Source organism: Capricornis sumatraensis, chromosome 7 (assembly GCF_032405125.1).
Source record: "Capricornis sumatraensis isolate serow.1 chromosome 7, serow.2, whole genome shotgun sequence".
NCBI lineage: Eukaryota > Metazoa > Chordata > Mammalia > Artiodactyla > Bovidae > Capricornis > Capricornis sumatraensis.
In genome coordinates, this window is record NC_091075.1 from 91,586,421 (window position 1) to 91,605,270 (window position 18,850).

The following is an 18,850-nucleotide window of genomic DNA, read 5'->3' on the forward strand; positions in this document are numbered from 1 at the left end:
TCACCACATAACAAAGGTTCCTAGGTAGTGTAAGTTTGATCATAGACTCCAGAAAATGAATGACAGGTTTTCCTCTCCAAAGTGGAAATGATAACGTAGAGCAACAGAAATTCTTAGGTCCAAGCCTTGTTCAGCCAGGTCTCCCTCCTCCCTCCACACACTCACACTTGTCTGTCTTTCTCCTGATCTCAGGAGAAAGGTATCCCAAGGTCTCACTAAGGGAGACAGAATCTGTAATATCCTTCCTGCTTTAAATGAAATCACCAGTAGCTGGGCAGCTGCGGGGGCAGAGCAATGGTTTGGGAGAAAAGGAGCGTGCTGCTTGAACTGATTAGTTTAGACGCTTTCCCTGTTTCCTCGCTATGGGCACATCATCAGCGTGCCCAGTGCAAGAGAAACCATGTCGTCGCCAGGCCATTCCCCAAACTCCTGCCTTCCGACGCACGTGCTAGTCCAGCCTGGGGCTCGGGTCCTTCAACCCCGCCCCCGGTCCTGAACTCGGCTTCTAGCCCCGCCCCTGCAAGGTGCCCCCGGGAACCCTCGGCGGGCGGGACTCGCTCTCCCGCCGAGCCGGGTGGGGGCGGAGTCCGGCCTGGCGCTGTGAGGACCGGAGTGGCGGAGGTGGCGCCTCTGCGAGGGAGCCGGCTTTCGCGGCCATGACAGTGGTGGCTCGCGGTTTCTGGCTGCTCCGCGGCCGCCTGGGCCGAGTGTCGGCGCTGAGCCGGAGCGCGGTGGCGCCCTTCGCGGCGCCAGGACCGGCGGGGCAGGCGTTCCGGGGCTTTCGGAGCGGCGGCGTGAGGTACGAGCGCTCCCGGCCGCTCGACCTCCTCGGGTCCGGGCGCTCCCGGGTGCGAAGCCACTGCCTGTGGGAGGGGCGGCCGGACGCCTGCAGCTGGCGCGGGCGAGGCCTCGCGCGTGTGACCCGGGGCTCCTGGGCAGCCGCGCGGCGGGGCGGGGGCGAGGCCTATCTTCGCTCCGAACTTGGCCTTGCAGGCCAGGCCGGCTGGTCGCGTCCGCCTCAAATCAGGCAGCTTGGATGTTCTCTGTGCTCACTGGAACGTTCCATGTTTGCAGCAGGTGCAGTTGAGTGACTGAAGAAGACCTTTGAGACCCAGAGAAAAGGGGCCTTAGAAACACGTGGTCTGCTTGTTTGAAGCATTTGTTTGGTTTTGGTTGTGGCTGTATTTCGTAAACAAAGGAGTGGGCAATGGCCAGACGGTTTAGAGTTTATGAGTTTCTTTGTTGGTGGTAATACTGAGGTCTTTTCCAGCTCTACAATTCTTAATGATTTCACAAAATCAGACATTAATCTTGACTTTTCGGTATTTCTCTGGATGGCGCTTCCCAAATGTCTGCAGTCTTAGATTGACATGATCAATCTTAGATTCACTGCATCTCTTTGGACCTTGTTGCTGGCTAGCAGATTGCGAGTAGGTTTTAACTGTTCTGTACAAATGGTACGCTTCGTCCGTCCGTTACTTGTAGCTGTTATACAAGCTCAGATCTAAGAAGCTAAGAATAATTTCTTTTGACCCAGAGCTAGTGAGTCCATTTTTTTTCAGACTTACAGGGATTTCAGTAACATTCTGTAACTGCAGTTTTACGTGGCCAGAGATTGTGCCTTACTCGTCTTTTTGTAGCCCCATGCCCAGCACTATGCCAGGAAGAAAGGAAAGATCAGTAATGAGGAAACATAGTGACTGCTTATTTAACTTAAATTGATTAACTCTTCATTGTATATATTTGGATCTTATGATTGAAGTAAAAAAAAAATTTCCTATAGGGTTTACTTTGGACTTAGTTTGTAATGACTGCTGTTTGTCTTCCAGAGAATATGTGAGAAAAATAACAATGACTCACAGTTCTGATTGTGGAAGCTCTCATGGTGTCTGAAAAAAATTACCAGTTTTTTTGGATACAAACTCTGCAACCTAGGAAAAACAGATTCTGTAGAATTCTCTTTGCATTACAGAATTGAAGGAATTATGCACCACAGTCACACTATTTAGATAATTATTTGTTGAATTTGAGTTATTTTAGGGCTTCTTCCCAGAGTGAAGATAACCTTTTTCAAATTGTGTAAGTTGGTTAATTTCCCTTTGTCAGATAGTGTAAATAGACAACCCCATCATCCTGTCTTCTCCAGGTATCAATACACTGAATGAGAACCATAACAGCTAAAAATCTAACTATCTTGTTGAAGCCACTTGTTGTCACACACACATGCACATACACACATGGATAATTCAGAGCTTTTTAAATTGAATTTATGGCCTTTTATAATTTAAAATAATTGACTGGAATAATTTTGGAAAGCTATTTTTAATGTAAATAAAGAAGTGTTACTTTCAACTCAGCTGCATTCAGATTATAGCTGTATAGAAATAAGTAATACCTTGGATAGGTTTTTATTTTTTCAAGGCAGCACTAGTTAGGTTAGGATAGGTGGCGTTTTGACATCCCCTTGTCACTAAGTACCATGTATGTAGGTGAAGTTGGCTGTAAGGTTGAGAAACACCTGTGGACTGATGGGTCTCGGGTGGGGAGAAATCCGGACAGTGTGTTGATGCTCATTGGTGTCTCTTTTCTCTTCTAGGACCAGCAGAGAGAAGAGATTCCATCTTCCAGAGGTCGCCACTGTCTGCCTCCCCACTTGTCCCCATCCTCGGTCATCTCTTTTAACACATTATTGACCAGAGATGTATTAATATGTCTTTTGTTACCCAAATGTTATTGACTGGAGATATATCAATATCACTTGATAACAAATTGCTGGCCACAAGTGTTAGTGTCTGCAAAAATCCCCCGGTCAATAATGAGTTAATATGTAGTGACACATTAGTTGTGTAGTTATTCATAGTGAACGTGGTTTAAATCCTACATTATCCTCTTGACTTGAAATTTGAGCCTTAGTGTTTTTCTTACTGCAGTGAATCTTTGAGTTTGATGAACTCTTTCCCTAATGATATTGACTGTTTTCTTTTTTTAATATAAATTTATTTATTTTAATTGGAGGCTAATTGACTGTTTTCAATTAACAGATTGATTACTAGTTTCTGGTATAGAGCCTCAAATGAAACAAAGTATTTTTGATTGTCTTTCATATCTTTGGCTAATTAGATACTTATAATGGAACGTATAAATACTTTTTTAGTAGAGAATTTCAAGAAATAGTGTTTAACAGAATTTGAAAATTACAAAATTATTATTTATTGTTTAATATTTAATCTCAGAATGGTTTCCCTTTAAAATTTGCAGTGAGTTTTTCCCCCATTTACTCATGATAAAATAGATTTATTAATTGAAAGAAAATATATTTAAATGTCAAGGAAATAAGTGAATAAGCCCCTTCTATTTGTTACAGCTTATTGTTTCTTGAAATGAATTACCTAAAAAGTCAAAAAGTTACAAATAAAAAATTCCTGGTGACTAAATTTTCCCAGTTTTGCCTTGCTGTGTGAGAAGTTTACAAATCAAAATGTGCTTGGGTTGTAAAACATCACATGAGTCTGGCGCAGTGTTTTTAAGTGTATGGAGCTGGGCAGCAGTCTATCCCATCTGGAGGCAAAGTTAGATTTTTATGTTAATGCCATTCTCGAGGCAGATTTTCCGGTATCCTCCAACAGAGGCTTCCCCAAACCATGCTTTACTACATCAACTCATTAATTTTTTAAAAATAAAAAACCTATGTTTTTGGAGCTAGTAAGAGATACTGGCTTATGTTATGTAAATAATCATGTCTTATAGGACTTCCCTGGTGGCTCAAATGGTAAAGAATCTGCCTGCAATGCAGGAGACCCAGGTTCAATCCCTGGGTGGGGAAGATCCCCTGGAGAAGGAAATGGCTACCCACTCCAGTATTCTTGTCTGAAGAATCCCATGGACAAAGAAGCCTGGCAGGCTACAGTCCATGGGGTTGCAAAGAGTTGGCCACAACTGAGCAACTAACTAACACCTTCTTCTTTCATAGAATGGATAGTTTTAATAATTTTAAAAAGAAAAATTGTATATGTACACTTGTTTTTCTTGAGACCCTCTTTTCTAGTATTTACTCAGTTTCTCTGTCTGCTATAGAATTGATTTAAAGATCATTTTATCCTCATGTGAAGCTTAAAGAACCCAGACTCCAGTTAGTACCATTACTGAAGCTGATTTTCCATGGAATTATTTCAACCAAGATAGAGTTTGTACTAATGGCTAGCAAGGGCAGTTTCTCAAAATCACATTTTATTTTGCTGGGATTGTGATTTTTGAGTCTTAATGCCTTACCTCTCTTAATGACAATGAGCTATGATAGCTATCTGGTTACAGTTTTTATTTCTAAGCATTTATTGGTGGTGGTTTGGTCACTAAGTTGTGTCCTACTCTTGCGAGTCCATGGACTGTAGCAGTTATGTCATTTTAAATTTAGAACCTAAATGCTTCACCATTTATATGGTCTTATATCTTAGTTTTATATCTGTGCTTCAGCTGTTCAGATATAATATGTTCTAATGTAATGTCTCCAAAATCAAGTTCTCTGATTAAAATGGATCAACAGGTAAACAGAAAATTAATACTAATCTCAGACCTTGTTAGTCATGATTTTAGTAATAATCTAGCAATTTCTTTAATGACCCAAATCTTTGTTTTTCAGATGCTTTGTAGTTATATTATTCTTTCATGTTAATACCCTGCTGCTGCTGCTGCTGCTGCTGCTAAGTCGCTTCAGTTGTGTCCGACTCTGTGTGACCCCATAGATGGCAGCTCACCAGGCTCCCCCATCCCTGGGATTCTCAAGGCAAGAACACTGGAGTGGGTTGCCATTTCCTTCAATGCAAGAAAGTGAAAGTGAAGTCGCTCAGTCATGTCCGACTCTTAGCGACCCCATGGACTGCAAGCCTATCAGGCTCCTCCGTCCATGGGATTTTCCAGGCAAGAGTACTGGAGTGGGGTGCCATTGCTTTCTCTGGTTAATACCCTAGTTAGATGATAAAAGTAGAAACAAAGAAACCCAGCAGATTACCTTCTATGGTCGCATACTTTTCATGGAATTCCATGGAGCTCAATGAAGATTTTTAAAAATAGTTTGGTTTAGGGATGATTAAGTTGTAGAAGGATGCTTAAAGATGTAGGAGGTTGGGTGAAAACTGAACTGTCCAATGAGTGGGATAAATTAATGATTAGTAATTAGTGAGATTTACTATTAAGTGCAATCTGGACAAGAAAAAAATCAACTGATTTGTGTTCAGAATGGGATATAATACAAACCTAAATTAGTTTCAAAGAAGACCTCAGGTTTGATAGTATCCAAGAAGTTTTATACAGCTGCTCCTGTTAATATCATAGGTATTTTCTGTGTTGCCATTGTTTTTGTTAACATTTTATTGGCTGTATAATATTATGTTAAGTCAAGTGGCCTTAATTTACCTAACCATTTTGCTGTTGGTTAATGTCTAGTCCTTGAAATATGAAATAATTCACTCTCAGATGCAGGTCATGTTCCTGTCAACATCATCATACCAACCAGGTTTGTTCACTTAATGATCTGAACTCTACTTAGGTTTCTAGAATTATTCTCATTAGAGTATGCCTCTAACCAAGAGACTATTCAAAGATTTGTCATTCTAAACTGAGGGCATATTATAATTTTAAAATAGATGTTTCCTTTTCCCACTTTGGCTATTTATTAACTCTGCAATGAATATCATCTTGCTTTAAGCAATCCAGTTGTATTATTGAAAAATAAATTCATATTAATATTTAATGTTTCCTTACTCTGTGTTAAAAATTTTGCTGAGATTTTTCACGTATAGTTTGTCCTTCAATCCTCATAACAACTGAAAGAAGTAGACACTATTACTATTCCCAATTAACAGATTAGGAGATTGAGACTTAAAGAAATTAAATAACTTGTCCATGATAACACAGTAAATAAATGGTGAAGACAGAGTTGGAAAATGCATGATCTATCCAGTGCATTTCTCTATAAGCAATTTATAAATTTCCCTATTGCTTATCATCGTTCTGAAAATTCTTAGTAAATTGCAGAACTTTTGTGAATCAAGACACCTGATTTTGCATATAAACCTTAAAAACTGTTGTCAGATTTCTTTAATACAGGGTATCTCTTTACTTGGGAATCCATGGATAGAATTTAAGGATACCTAAACTTAGATGGTCACTAATCTCTACTAAATTTAGCATTTTCTTCAACTGTGAATGTTTGTCTCAAACCACAGTAATAGGAGTACAGTTTATAATATTGCCAGCAAAAATACAGGTATATTAATAACAGTTGATGCAGAGATCTGAAAACATATATACACTCACCAATACTCTTTGATATTATGGTAGTAATTAGACTTGCCACTAGTTGTTTTATTTAATGCTTTTTAAAAAAATATTTGATAACAGTATTTCAATAAAACTGGTGTTCTGTAAACTATGTATTTTATGTTAAACATTTAAAAAAATTGTTCTGAGAAGATGTACATGGGATTTAACAAACTGCCCAAGTGTTCTCATAGTACAAAGCTTAGCATATAAGATTTTTTTCTGCAAAAGTTATGGATGTTTGGGTTGTTGTTGTTGAGTCACTAAGTCATGTCCGACTCTTTTGCGACCCCATGGACTGTAGCCCCCCAGGCTCGTCTGTCCATGGATTCTCCAGGCCAGAATACTGGATTGGGTTGCGATTTCCTTCTCCAGGGGTTTAGGTTGTTGCTGATGTTCTACGTTACAGGTTAGAGGTCTGAAGTTACAAAATTGAATGAAAGAATCGTACATAATGGAAAGAATTTGCTTTACTTTTTATTGACTTATGAAAATATAATTCCTTTACTTCACAGTGTAAGATAGCATTTGGGATGTGAAATGAAATGTTTTTTTAAAAACTTTAAACTTAACATTTCTAAATATTAATTTACTTAAAAATAAATTCACTTGCTTTGAAAGGATCCCTAGTACTAGTTAGTGATTGGTTTTATTCCATATGTAATTTTGCCCTGGTTCCCTTGAGTTTGTTTTGTTACTGTTGTTAATTTGAACCCCCAAATCTTCAAATTTTGCCCTAAGATACAAAGCATTTAAACTATGCTAGGACCTGCAGAGATATTTTAATTGCTTATGACTGCATTAGGTTTTTTCATCTTCATAGATCATAAAACAGTTTATTACAGCTCTAATTAAAGTTGTGGTTGAAAATGAGATTAAAATATAGATGCAGAAGCAAGATGTCAAGTATACAAATTAAATACACTGTTGTTTGTGAGTGGACTTTGATTTACTATTTTTTGAAAGAGTATTTTGATACACAAGAAGTAGTGATTTTTCCCCCCTCCTGTATACTACTTTGTTTTAGCTAATTAAACACTTAATTTAGTTCTAGGAACCATAGATTAGGATGGTTGTAGTTATTTTCTGAAAAGTGAATAGGTAAATGGACAAGTTCATAGAAACAACAGTAAATGTTGATGATTTTTTGTTGTTGTTGTTTAGTTGCTAAGTTGTGTCAGACTCTTTGTGACTCCATGGACTGTAGCCTACCAGGCTCCTCTGTCTGTGGGATTTCCCAGGGAAAAATATTGAAGTGGGTTGCTAATTCCTTCTCCAGGGGATATTCCCGACCCAGGGATAGAAGCCATGTCTCTTGCATTAGTGGGTAGATTCTTTACCACTGAGCCACCAGGGAAGCCCTGATGGCTTTTTAGTCCCATATTACTTCTGGTTCTCTGAATATTTCTCCATCTATTACTTAACAGAAGCTAGGAGAGCCATTTTTACAAATGAGTCAATCGACTCTTAGTCAAAGCTTCTTATATAAGATCAACAGAGACTATTCCCATTATATACATGAGGAAATTGCATGCCTTTGAAAGCAGTTAAGTAACTTGGCCAGCTTTTAAGGGTGAACAGGGCTGCCTCTCAGGACTTCTGGCTTTGAGTGAGTAATTTGTAATGTGTTGTGCTGCCCGACTGCTAACTCTCCTCCCTGGCTCCTCCATTATGACATATTCTTTCCTAATGAAGGGACTTTTAGTGCTAGGGGAGCAATAGGGGGAGAATAAACTGATGAAAAGGAAAGCTCCTTGTCTTGCCTTCTTTGGGGGTGACTTGCAAAGTTCCTACCTTTGCAGGAAATGTCACCTGAGCAAGTAATGACAGGGTGCATTGTGTGAAAGATATTTAAGGGTCAAATTGACTTCACTTTTGATTTGTGTTAATGGCAATGTCACTGTATAATTTTTTTATGAAATCACATTTTTAAGAGGTAAAAAAGTAAGATCACACTCAAGTACTGCATTTAAGATTCTTGTTAAATGAGGGCTACTCCATTCTTCTAAGGGATTCTTGCCCACAGTAGTAGATATAATGGTCATCTCAATTAAATTTGCGTATTCTCGTCCATTTTAGTTCACCGATGATGTTCATTCTTGCCATCTCCTGATTGACCACATCCAATTTACCTTGATTCATGGACCTAATAGTCCAGGTTCCTATGCAATTTTGTCCTTTACAGCCTCAGACTTTACTTTCACCACCAGACACATCCACAACTGAGCGTCATTTTGGCTTTGGCCCAGCTGCTTCATTCTTTCTGGAGCTACTAGTAATTGCCCTCTGCTCTTCCCTAGTAGCATATTGAACACCTTGTGACCTGTGGGGCTCATCTTCTGGTGTCATATTCTTTGTCTTTTCATATTGTTTGTGGGGTTCTTGTGACAAGGATACTGGAATGGTTTGCCATTCTCTCCTCCAGTTGGCTAAGTTTTGTCAGAACTCTTCACTGACACATACTCAGTGAAAAACAGGAGATTCATCAAAAGTTCTTCCCATAAATTGGGATACTTTGAATTGGGATTAAAGATGTATTTATTTACTAAGGTTGCCATAAACAAAGTACCACAAACTACATGGCTTTGTAGAGGAGGGGATACTCTTCTCTTTGTCCTCTCAGTTCTTTGAGCTGGCAATTGAAATGAGAGAAGGCAGATTAACCCGAAAAAATAAAAATAAAAAATTTATTAACTATATATAAGGAATTTACATAAACATGAAGAATTCCAAAGACAGGAAAGATGAGGTATATACATTATTCTGGACTAAGGAGAAGAAGGTAAGTGTCTAGGACTTCAAAGAGAAGTAAGGTAATTCACAGGAATATGAAAAGAGTTAATGTTTGGTGAACAAATGTTTGCCTGGCCATCTAGAGACAGAGGGACATGGAACTTTGATCCAACCAGCCTTGCTAGGTTCCTCCCTGTCCACCACACCTAGTTTGTACTTTAGTATGGTTATCTGTGGTGACAGCTCCTTCCTGGAACTGGAATTCCAATTCTTAAAGTTCTCTTAGGCATCTGGGAGAAGTTCAAAGGTTTCATCCCAAATCTTCTGGGCCTTGGTTGTTTTCAGCTGGAAATAATCTGCATGTTAGAGTGTCACATCTTGGGGCACCCTGCCCTGAACCTCATCAGTTTAAAACAACAACAACTTATCCTCACATTTGTAGAGGCCAGGAGTCTGAAATCCAGAAAATCCACAGAACCATGCTCTCTTGGCCTGGCAATCCTTGGCTTTCTTTGGCTTACAACTGTATGACTCTGACTTTGTGCCTATAGCCATGTGGCCATCTTGCCTCTGTCTTCACGTGGCATTCTCTCTGTCTTTTTATAAGGACAAAAGTCATATTGTATTTAAGATCACTGAGCTTCAGTGTGACTTCTCCTGCAGCTTAATTACATCTGCAGATGCCTTATTTCCATATACGATCACAGCCGTGGGTATCAGGGATTAGGGTTTGAACATATCTTTTGGGGGACACAATTCAACCCTCAGCAATAGAATTTCAAAATTGCTTCTATAATGCTTGAGGCATCATTGTTTAATTAGCTTAGTACCTCCTTTTGGAGGGAAGGGGTACATTTCTATTGTAAGCTTTGTTTTCAGTATTTGCAGTTCACTAGATGTTTCAAACCTGAACTCCTCATTCTGCCCTTGTCTGGCTTATTTTTTTGAATATGTTAATAATTCCCAGTAGATTTTGAACAAAATGCAACACTTTCTGGCTCATTTACAAAATATATTTTTAAACACTTGTTTTTAAAATCATGTAGGCAGGCAGTGAAGAGAGTACATTCTGCTGTGATGAAATAATTTTTTGTATTCAATACAAACCTCTCCACAATAGCTTTGTAATTTAGTTATAATAACTGAGCTTATGTGTACAATATTTGTTAATTTGTTATCAATTTATACTTTTGGGCTTTCTCCATGGCTCAGCAGCTAAAGAATCTGCCTTCATTGCAGGAGACACAGGAGATATGGGTTCCATCCCTGGGTCAGGAGGATTCCCTGGAGGAGGAAATGGCAACCCACTCCAACATTCTTACTCTTGGCAAGGCTACAATCCATGGGGTCGCAAAGAGTCCTAGTTGGTAGATTGTATGCTTGTTTGCATACTTATGGATACATGCCCCATGACCAGTTTCAAGCATATACACATGCCTCATAGGTTTCTTTATATTGAAAGTGTTAATGCAAGTTCATATGTCTGATGCACAATAGGATTTGGGAGTAGAGGAAGGTTTACAGCAAGGCAATGCAAGGAGATGTGTAGTTCACGCCCTAAAAAGCTGCAAGGTCCCCGAAGAGTTTCAGCAGAGCACTTTTAAAAGCCAAGTGAGGGAGGGGGAGTGTCTCAGGGTCTGTGATCAGCTTATGCACAATCCTCTGATTGGCTGATGATGAGGTAGGAAAGTGGTATCTCAGGGGTTAACATTATTGGTCCTTAGACTCCTGGTGGCCTGGGGCTATGTGTTCATCATTGTCAAATGGTTAACATTTTTCATTTGTTAGCATGAGGGAGGTTTTTTTTACATCTGCAAAACAGCTCAGGAAATGTGCTTCAAAATAGATGGGGGAAAACCTGTCCTGGGAAGGCCTCATGGGATCCTGCTTGGTTACAGAGGTAGTTGACCACTTATCAGGAATATTAGAATGGGGATTTTTACTTTGAAAATGATGGGGGTGTAAATCAGTGGCTCTTAACTGAGGCTTGGCAGAACTACTTCATAGAGGTTTTAGTTAAGCCCAGTAAGATTTTTAAATCTAGCCTATAGTGTCTCAGAAAGTTCCTGGCAATTCCTTAGCCAATCTGGCTCAACTGTGAGTCCTGCTGTGTTCTGTAAAACAAATTTTTAAGAGATGATGAAGGTTTTCTTAAGAGACAAGAAGTGTAAGTTCTAGAGGCAAAGATGGTTTTCACATTAGAATTAAGAACTTTCCATCAAAAGTAACTGTAAAATAAGTGAAAAGTCAAACCATACACTGGTGATACTTGATACACAGATATAACTGATGTAGACTTAAAAAACAGACATAGCCTGAAAGTTGAGAGTTATGTTTTATTTGGCAGAAATTTTTAGTACTTAATCCTGGGAGGCAGTATCATCTTAAGTATCCCTGAGAGAACTGCTCCAAGGCGGTGGAGGGGGGGAGTCAGGTTATATAGAAGTTTGAAACAAAGAACAAGTAGTCTGAACATCAAAAGTATTTTTGTGAATAAAAAAAACAGGTATCTCAAGTTAAGGAATTTAACACTTTTCTATGTATGGGAAGATGCAAGAATCTGGGTTCACTGAAATCACTCCTTTCAAATGCAGCTCAGCTATCTGGGGCCAGCCTGCTGTGAATCTTCACATTCTGGTTCCTTGGTGCTCACCATAGAGAGTGGCTGCATTGCGGTCTGATGGCTGCCAGATGGCACAGGTCTTCTCCCTTCTGAGTGGCCTGGAGGACTGGAATCCCTGATGACTGTGACATCCTTGTTTACCGATATGGCAGGAAATACTCCATTTCTCACTGTTATGAGATTAGTGTTCAGAATGCATAAATAGCTACTACAAATTAGGCACAGCTAATAATCCATTAGAAAAATGGTCAATAGAGATGAACAATGAAGTGAAGTCACTCAGTCGTGTCCGACTCTTTGCAACCCCATGGACTGTTGCTTACAGGGCTCCTCTGTCCGTGGAATTTTCCAGGCAAGAGTACTGGCGTGGGTTGCCATTTCCTTTTCCAGAGATGAACAGGCACCCCGTAAAAGAGGAATTCCAGATGGCCAATAAACCTATAAGTCATTCAACCTCTAGTAATTAGGGAAACACATACTTAAACTACAACAAAATGCCATTAAACTAATGTGTTATGTAAAAACTTTGACAATCTCAAGGAAGTAGAAATTCTTAGACACTACTTACTGGTGGATATATGAACTAGTGCAACCACTTTGAAAATAATGTGGCATAAACTGAATACATATAAATGTATCCTATAATCTAGCAATCCCATTCCTGGGTGTAAACCTTAGAGAGATAGTATGTTTTATATTTATATCATATATAAATGTGAGATATATAATGTAGCTCATATATTGATGTACATTATGTATTCTATATATATGTTATATTACATTATATAGTATATAATATATATGATTATATTTCTAATGTTTAAAGATACAAACATTAGTTTAAATGATAAAGGAAAGCAATGGAATTATAAACTCCAATTTCAGGATTGTGTTTAACTCTCTAGGAGAAGATAAGGTTTTGATAGGGGAGCGTTTCAGTATACACAATTGCAGTGATGATGATAATATTTTTTTTAAACTGGGTAGTAAGGTTGTTAATTTTACTATTCTTATGTTTCATACATATTTTGCATTTATTCACTTTTAATTTAATTCAGGATCTGTTTTGATACCATTTTAAGATAGAAAGATAAATATCCAGAATACTACCTATCTCACTGTTTTATTCAGTCAGTTCAGTTCAGTCACTTAGTCATGTCCGACTCTTCGTGACCCCATTAACCACAGCACTCCAGGTCTCCCTGACCATCACCAACTCCTGGAATCTACCCAAACCCGTGTCCATTGAGTTGGTGATGCCGTCCAACCATCTCATCCTTTGTCATCCCCTTCTCCTCCTGCCCTCAATCTTTCCCAGCATCGAGGTCTTTTCCAGTGAGTCAGCTCTTCTCATCAGGTAGCCAGAGTATTGGAGTTTCAGCTTAAAAATCAGTCCTACCAATGAACACCCAGGACTGATCTCCTTTAGGATGGACTGGTTGGATCTCCTTGCAGTCCAAGGGACTCTCAAGAGTCTTCTCCAACACCACAGTTCAAAAGCATCTATTCTTCGGTGCTCAGCTTTCTTTATAGTCCAACTCTCACATCCATACATGACCACTGGAAAAACCATATCCTTGCCTAGATGGACTTTTGTTGGCAAACTAATATCTCTGCTTTTTAATATGCTGTCTAGGTTAGTCATAACTTTCCTTCCAAGGAGTAAACATCTTTTAATTTCATGGCTGAAGTCACCATCTGCAGTGATTTTGGAGCCCAGAAAAATAAAGTCAGCCACTGTTTCCACTGTTTCCCCATCTATTTGCCATGAAATAATGGGACCGGATGCCATGATCTTAGTTTTCTGAATGTTGTGCATTAAGCCAACTTTTTCACTGTCCTCTTTCACTTTAATCAAGAGGCTCTTTAGTTCTTCTTCACTTTCTGCCATAAGAGTGGTGTTATCTGCATATCTGAGATTATTGATATTTCTCCCGGCAATCTTGATACCAGCTTGCGTTTCCTCCAGCCCAGCGTTTCTCATGATGTACTCTGCGTATAAGTTAAATAAGCAGGGTTACAATATACAGCCTTGATGTATTCCTTTTCCTATTTGGAACCAGTCTGTTGTTCCATGTCCAGTTCTAACTGTTGTTTCCTGACCTGCCTACAGGTTTCTCAAGAGGCAGGTCAGGTGGTCTGGTATTCCCATCTCTTTCAGAATTTTCCACAGTTTATTGTGATCCACACAGTCAAAAGCTTTGGCATATTTTTCATTTAATTTCTTGACTTAATTTTATGCTGTTTTTATAGTTATTTTCAGTGGCTACCTATTAACTCCAAAACTGTAATACAATAAACAATTTAACTCTGATAATCCCACAAATATTTTATAAACACAGTAGTAAATATAAGCTTCCTGTCCTACACAGCTTAGAGTGTTGTGAGGGAGACAGTAATTTTAATAAGGACTTAAGCCTCTACGTGAGGGTAAGAGCTGGGTGCTGTGAGCACTCTTAGCAGAGGCAGATCCCCAGTTTGAAGGTGTCAGGGGGCATTTCCCAGATTGCCTTCCAAGCTGAGACTTGAGGACCGTGTGGGAATGAATGAGGAACAGATTTGGTAGGGATGTTAGAGAAGTGAGGAGGAGGATGAAGAGTGTTTTAGGTCAAAGGAATAGTGTATATGAAGGCCCAGAAATGAGAAACTGGCACAAGTGATAAACTGAAATGTAGCTGTGTGTACTGTGGGACTTGGTAAGCACCATGAGGCTGAAGAAAGCTCATGCAGGGGCATGTAAGCTACAGGACATTTGGATTTGAATTAAAACTCCCTTTCCCTCAGCTTTTCAGGTAAAAAATTTTGGAGTCATGTCTGGCTTCTGTTCTGTTTTCTTTACACCCTATATTCAATCCCAGTAAATCCCAGTGGCTCCACCCTCAAAATAGATTCAGAATCAGACTACTCTCAGCACCTTGACTGCCTGCTCCGCCCATGTCCAAGCATGAGATTCCACACTAGCCTCTTCACTGGCGTCCTCACTTCCCTGCTTCCTCCTATAGAGTCTCCACATTTTAACCAGTTATCACTGAATAATGAAAATCAGGTCATGACACTCCTCAAATCTTCAAATGCCTGCTTTCTCACAGTAACAGCCAGCGTCTTTTCAAAGGCCTGGAATACAATGTGATCTGAGGTCACACTCCTTCTCTGACTTTACATCCTGTTCTGACCCATTTGTTCTTTTCACTGCAGCCACTGGCCTCGTTGCTATTCATCAAACATACCAGGCATGCTCCAGCTTAAAGTCCTTTGTGCTTGCTAGGTACTTCCCTTACCCTAAGTTCTTTTCTCCAGGTAACCACAAAACATATTCCTTCACTTCTTCGTTTATACTCAGGTGTTACCCTATTAATCAGAGAAGTGACACTTTAACCTTCTTATGGAAAATAGTAATTCTGGCCTCCACAAATGCCTTTTCTTTCTATTTCTCACACATAATATATTAAATATTTGCTTAAAAATTTTGCTTATGTCTTCTTCAACTACAAATATTGTTTCTGTGAAAGTGAGTAATTTGTTTTGTGTACTATTATTTGTATTCCTGGTGCATAGAGTAGTGCCTGGCATATAAGCAGTGTTCAATATTTTTTTATTAAATTATTTTTTTCAATGGGTATATAGTCCAGTTTTAACAAGGGAGCTGGCATGTTTCCATTTGGAAAATTGCTCTGGCTGCAGTGTGGAGAATGGATTGACAGCAATCGAGATCTGAAGTTGAATTCTTAGGAGCTGTGTGCTTCTATGGCTGAACATTTGAGTTGTTGCTGATATTTAACAGTTTTCAACAATATGCATGTTTAAAAAAATCTCATTTCTTTATGCACTGAGGTCTATGTGAGCTCTTAATGTGTGTGTTTACCAGTACTTCTAGCAGGTAGACTGATGCAGGCGTCTTGCATTGGCCCTCTACTAATTCGAGGTCGCTTCATTTATCCTTAAATTGTGTCTCCCACAGAGCCAGGCTTGCTCAGCTTCTCTAGTGACTGGGGAAATCAGTGGGATGGACCAGCTACGACTGAAAATGCTCTAAGTCCCTCTTCATAATTGGGTAGCAATCATATGGGTGTTTATCTGTAAATACCAGCTAGGCCAGGCTAAACCATGTCAGCTGTAATTAGCAGGCCAATTTAGCACATCAGTGCTATCATGTAAAGTTAAGCCCTGTCACCTCAGCCTCCAACAGAAAAGGTGCAATCAAGTTTAATCTGCAAATAGATTGTCTTTTTGGAAATCAGGAATCAGTTTATGCCATTATCATCTCTGACATTCTCAAGGTCACACAGTTTTGTAGTTTCTAGGCTGTAATTATCCTGAATTATGTCCAGTGTTGCCAGTTTCACAATAATCTATGAACAAATCACTGTATTTAACAGAGAATTGGCTAATAAAACATGTAAGCAGCTGCATTGCTATTCATATGCTCTTAAAATGCAACATGGAGCTCAGATGGTTTTATATTTTAAAATACAAATGTATGTTCTTTACATCTGAAGTCACTTCTTTAAAAGTGACTTCTTTAAAAGTGACTTCAGATATATGTTAGCAGATAAACTCACTTCTAAAGCAGAGTATTTTGCCTATCTGAATATTGTTGACACAACTTACTTTTTGGAAAGTATTTTTTTTAACTACTTTTTATTTTATTATTTATTTTATTTTTTTCTACCTCTTATAAACGAATCATGTTGAAATTGTTTGCCATATCTGCAGGCCCTTAGTACTTGTTAATATAGGAGGTCCTTGTTCTTTCAGTATTAATGTGTGTGTGTGTGTGTGTGTGTGTGTGTGTGTGTGTGTATGTGTGCTCAGCTGTATCTGACTCTTGGCAATCCCATGGACTGTAGCACACCAGGTTCCTCTGTCCATGGAATTTTCCAGGCAAGAATACTGGACTGGGTTGCTGTTTCCTTTTCCAGGGGATCTTCTCGACCCAGGGATCAAATCCATACCTCTTGCGTCTCCTGCATTAACAGGCAGATTCTTTACCATTGTGCTACCTGGGAAGGCCCTTAGTATTTAAAGTCTACTTAAATGAATCAATAACAAATGAGCATCAGGAATTCAAAGTAAATAATGAAAAAAGTGTGTTTCTTAATCCTGAAAAATAAAATTTAAACTCAAAAGTGAATGTATTTTATCTTTAGTCTGATAATTATGTATTAATACCAATTATTAGAATGTACAAAGATACAAACTACAAAAGGTCACTCAAGAAATGGTAGATAACCTAAAGAGCCCTCTGTATTAAATAATTTAAATTTGTAGTTTTAAACCTTACCACAAAGAAAGCCCAGGGCCAGGGAGCTTCACAAGTGAATTCCACCAAACGTTTAAGGAAGAAATAAAACCGATTCTACACAAACTCTTCTGGAAATGTGAAGAGGGATGGATACTTTCTAACTCATTCTATGAGGGCAGTTTCACCCTGATACCAAAACCAGTTACTTGTTTACCTATGGTTATGATTATTATAGGGGCTTCCCAGGTTAAGAACCTGGTGCTAGTGGTTAAGAACCCACCTGCCAATGCAGGAGATGTAAGATCCTTGGGTCAGGAAGATCCCCTGGAGGAGGGCATGGCAACCCTCTCCTGTATTCTTGCCGGGAGAATCACACAGACAGAGGAGCCTGGAGAGCTCCATAGGGTTGCAAAGAGTCGGACACGACTGAAGTGACTTAGCAGACACATTATTATTAAAATACACTTTAGTGTTGAACTAAAGAAGTGATTTTCAAACATGCTTATACATAAGAATACCTGTGGGAGCCTGTTAGATGTGTAGATTGCCAGGCTGTCTCTTCTCCCCCAGGGGTCCTGAATCATGGGTGTGATGGAGGGAGGGCGTCCAGAAATTGCAAGTTCAGTAAGCTTCCCGGGCAATTTTGATGTATATATCCATAGACTATTTCAGGATCACTTCTTAGCAGAATATTGTTGACATCATAATTGGATGAACCCTGTAGACCACTGGTGCCAGGTTGAAATAAGTTGTTCTTGATCTGGGTCTGCATGTGTGTATACCAACCTGTCAGAAAGGGGAGCTGACTTATTTGGAAGGGGTGACACGTTTTCATTTTGTTCGTGCTGGCTGATATTCATGATGCCTGCTCTCATTAGAACATAAAAGTTGTACAGATGATTGAAAAAATTAAGTTGGTAAAGGCTTTTCTTTCTTCCATTTCTTCTCTTGCATAATATTCATTGACCTGCATTTAGTGTTTTGTATAATATTCATGCACTATAGATCATGCTTCCACCAGACCTTTCAATAGTGAAAGGATGGGGGCACCAGATGGAACTATTTTTTATTTTATCTAATACCTTTAAAAACTAAACATGTAGTAGTGTGTGCATGCATGCTAAGTTGCTTCAGTCGTGTCTGACTCTTTGTGACCCTAGGGACCATAGCCCATCAGGCTCCTCTGTCCATGGGATTCTCCATTGGAGTGGATTGCCATGCCTTCCTCCAGGAGATCTTCCTGACCCAGGGTTTGAACCCGCTTCTCTTATGTCTCCTGCATGTAGTAGGAGCAATATTAATTCACCACTTTAAAATTTGAGATCATGGAGAGCAGTAAAGCCTTCCCATAATGCATTCATTTTTGTGCCTTTCCAGGGATAAATTTATGTCATCTATCAAAGTCTAGCATGCTTTACCTTCTTAAACACTTATAAACTGCCGTGAAGTAATGTTTTTTGTGTTTTTTCTGTTAGAAATAATGCCTTGGTATGAGCAGGGTGGTGGGGGTGGTGATGTGGGGAGAAGGGGAAACAGCCACTTGGTTCCTGACCTGATCCCATCAATGACAAGCATGGCAGTACTGGCAGCTGTCGTCACAGTGTCCAAAAGCTGTGGGGCACAATTTTTCTTGGAGCAAATGAGAGCAGCTGTGTAGTATAGAACTCATGACTTCAGGATTTTGTACTGGATGTACTATTAAGAGTGAACTGACTTTGTCTTTGGGTCAAAAGGCTGTGGGGCCAGGTATATGCAACATGTCTGGGGCTTTGAAGATAAGGGCCAGTTTTAACTCGACTGTGCTGATCTGTCTCTTCTGAAAAAAAAAAAAAAGCAGAGCTTTTAATAGAACCAATATTCTAGGTCTTGAGTATGTGATTTGATAATTAAAAAACATATGTGAAAATGATGAAGAAATGTATACTACAGACAGATCA

The 18,850-nt window shown here is 39.3% G+C and overlaps 1 protein-coding gene across 1 annotated transcript in view; it reads left to right on the forward strand.

The window, feature by feature from the left end:
* The first annotated feature begins 656 nt into the window (after positions 1-656).
* MTHFD2L (methylenetetrahydrofolate dehydrogenase (NADP+ dependent) 2 like) overlaps positions 657-18,850 on the forward strand; it is a 147,230-nt gene continuing 129,036 nt past the window's right edge. The window contains exon 1 of the mRNA XM_068975452.1: positions 657-799. Coding sequence (XP_068831553.1) covers positions 657-799 — 143 coding nt within the window. The remainder of the gene's footprint in view (positions 800-18,850) is intronic.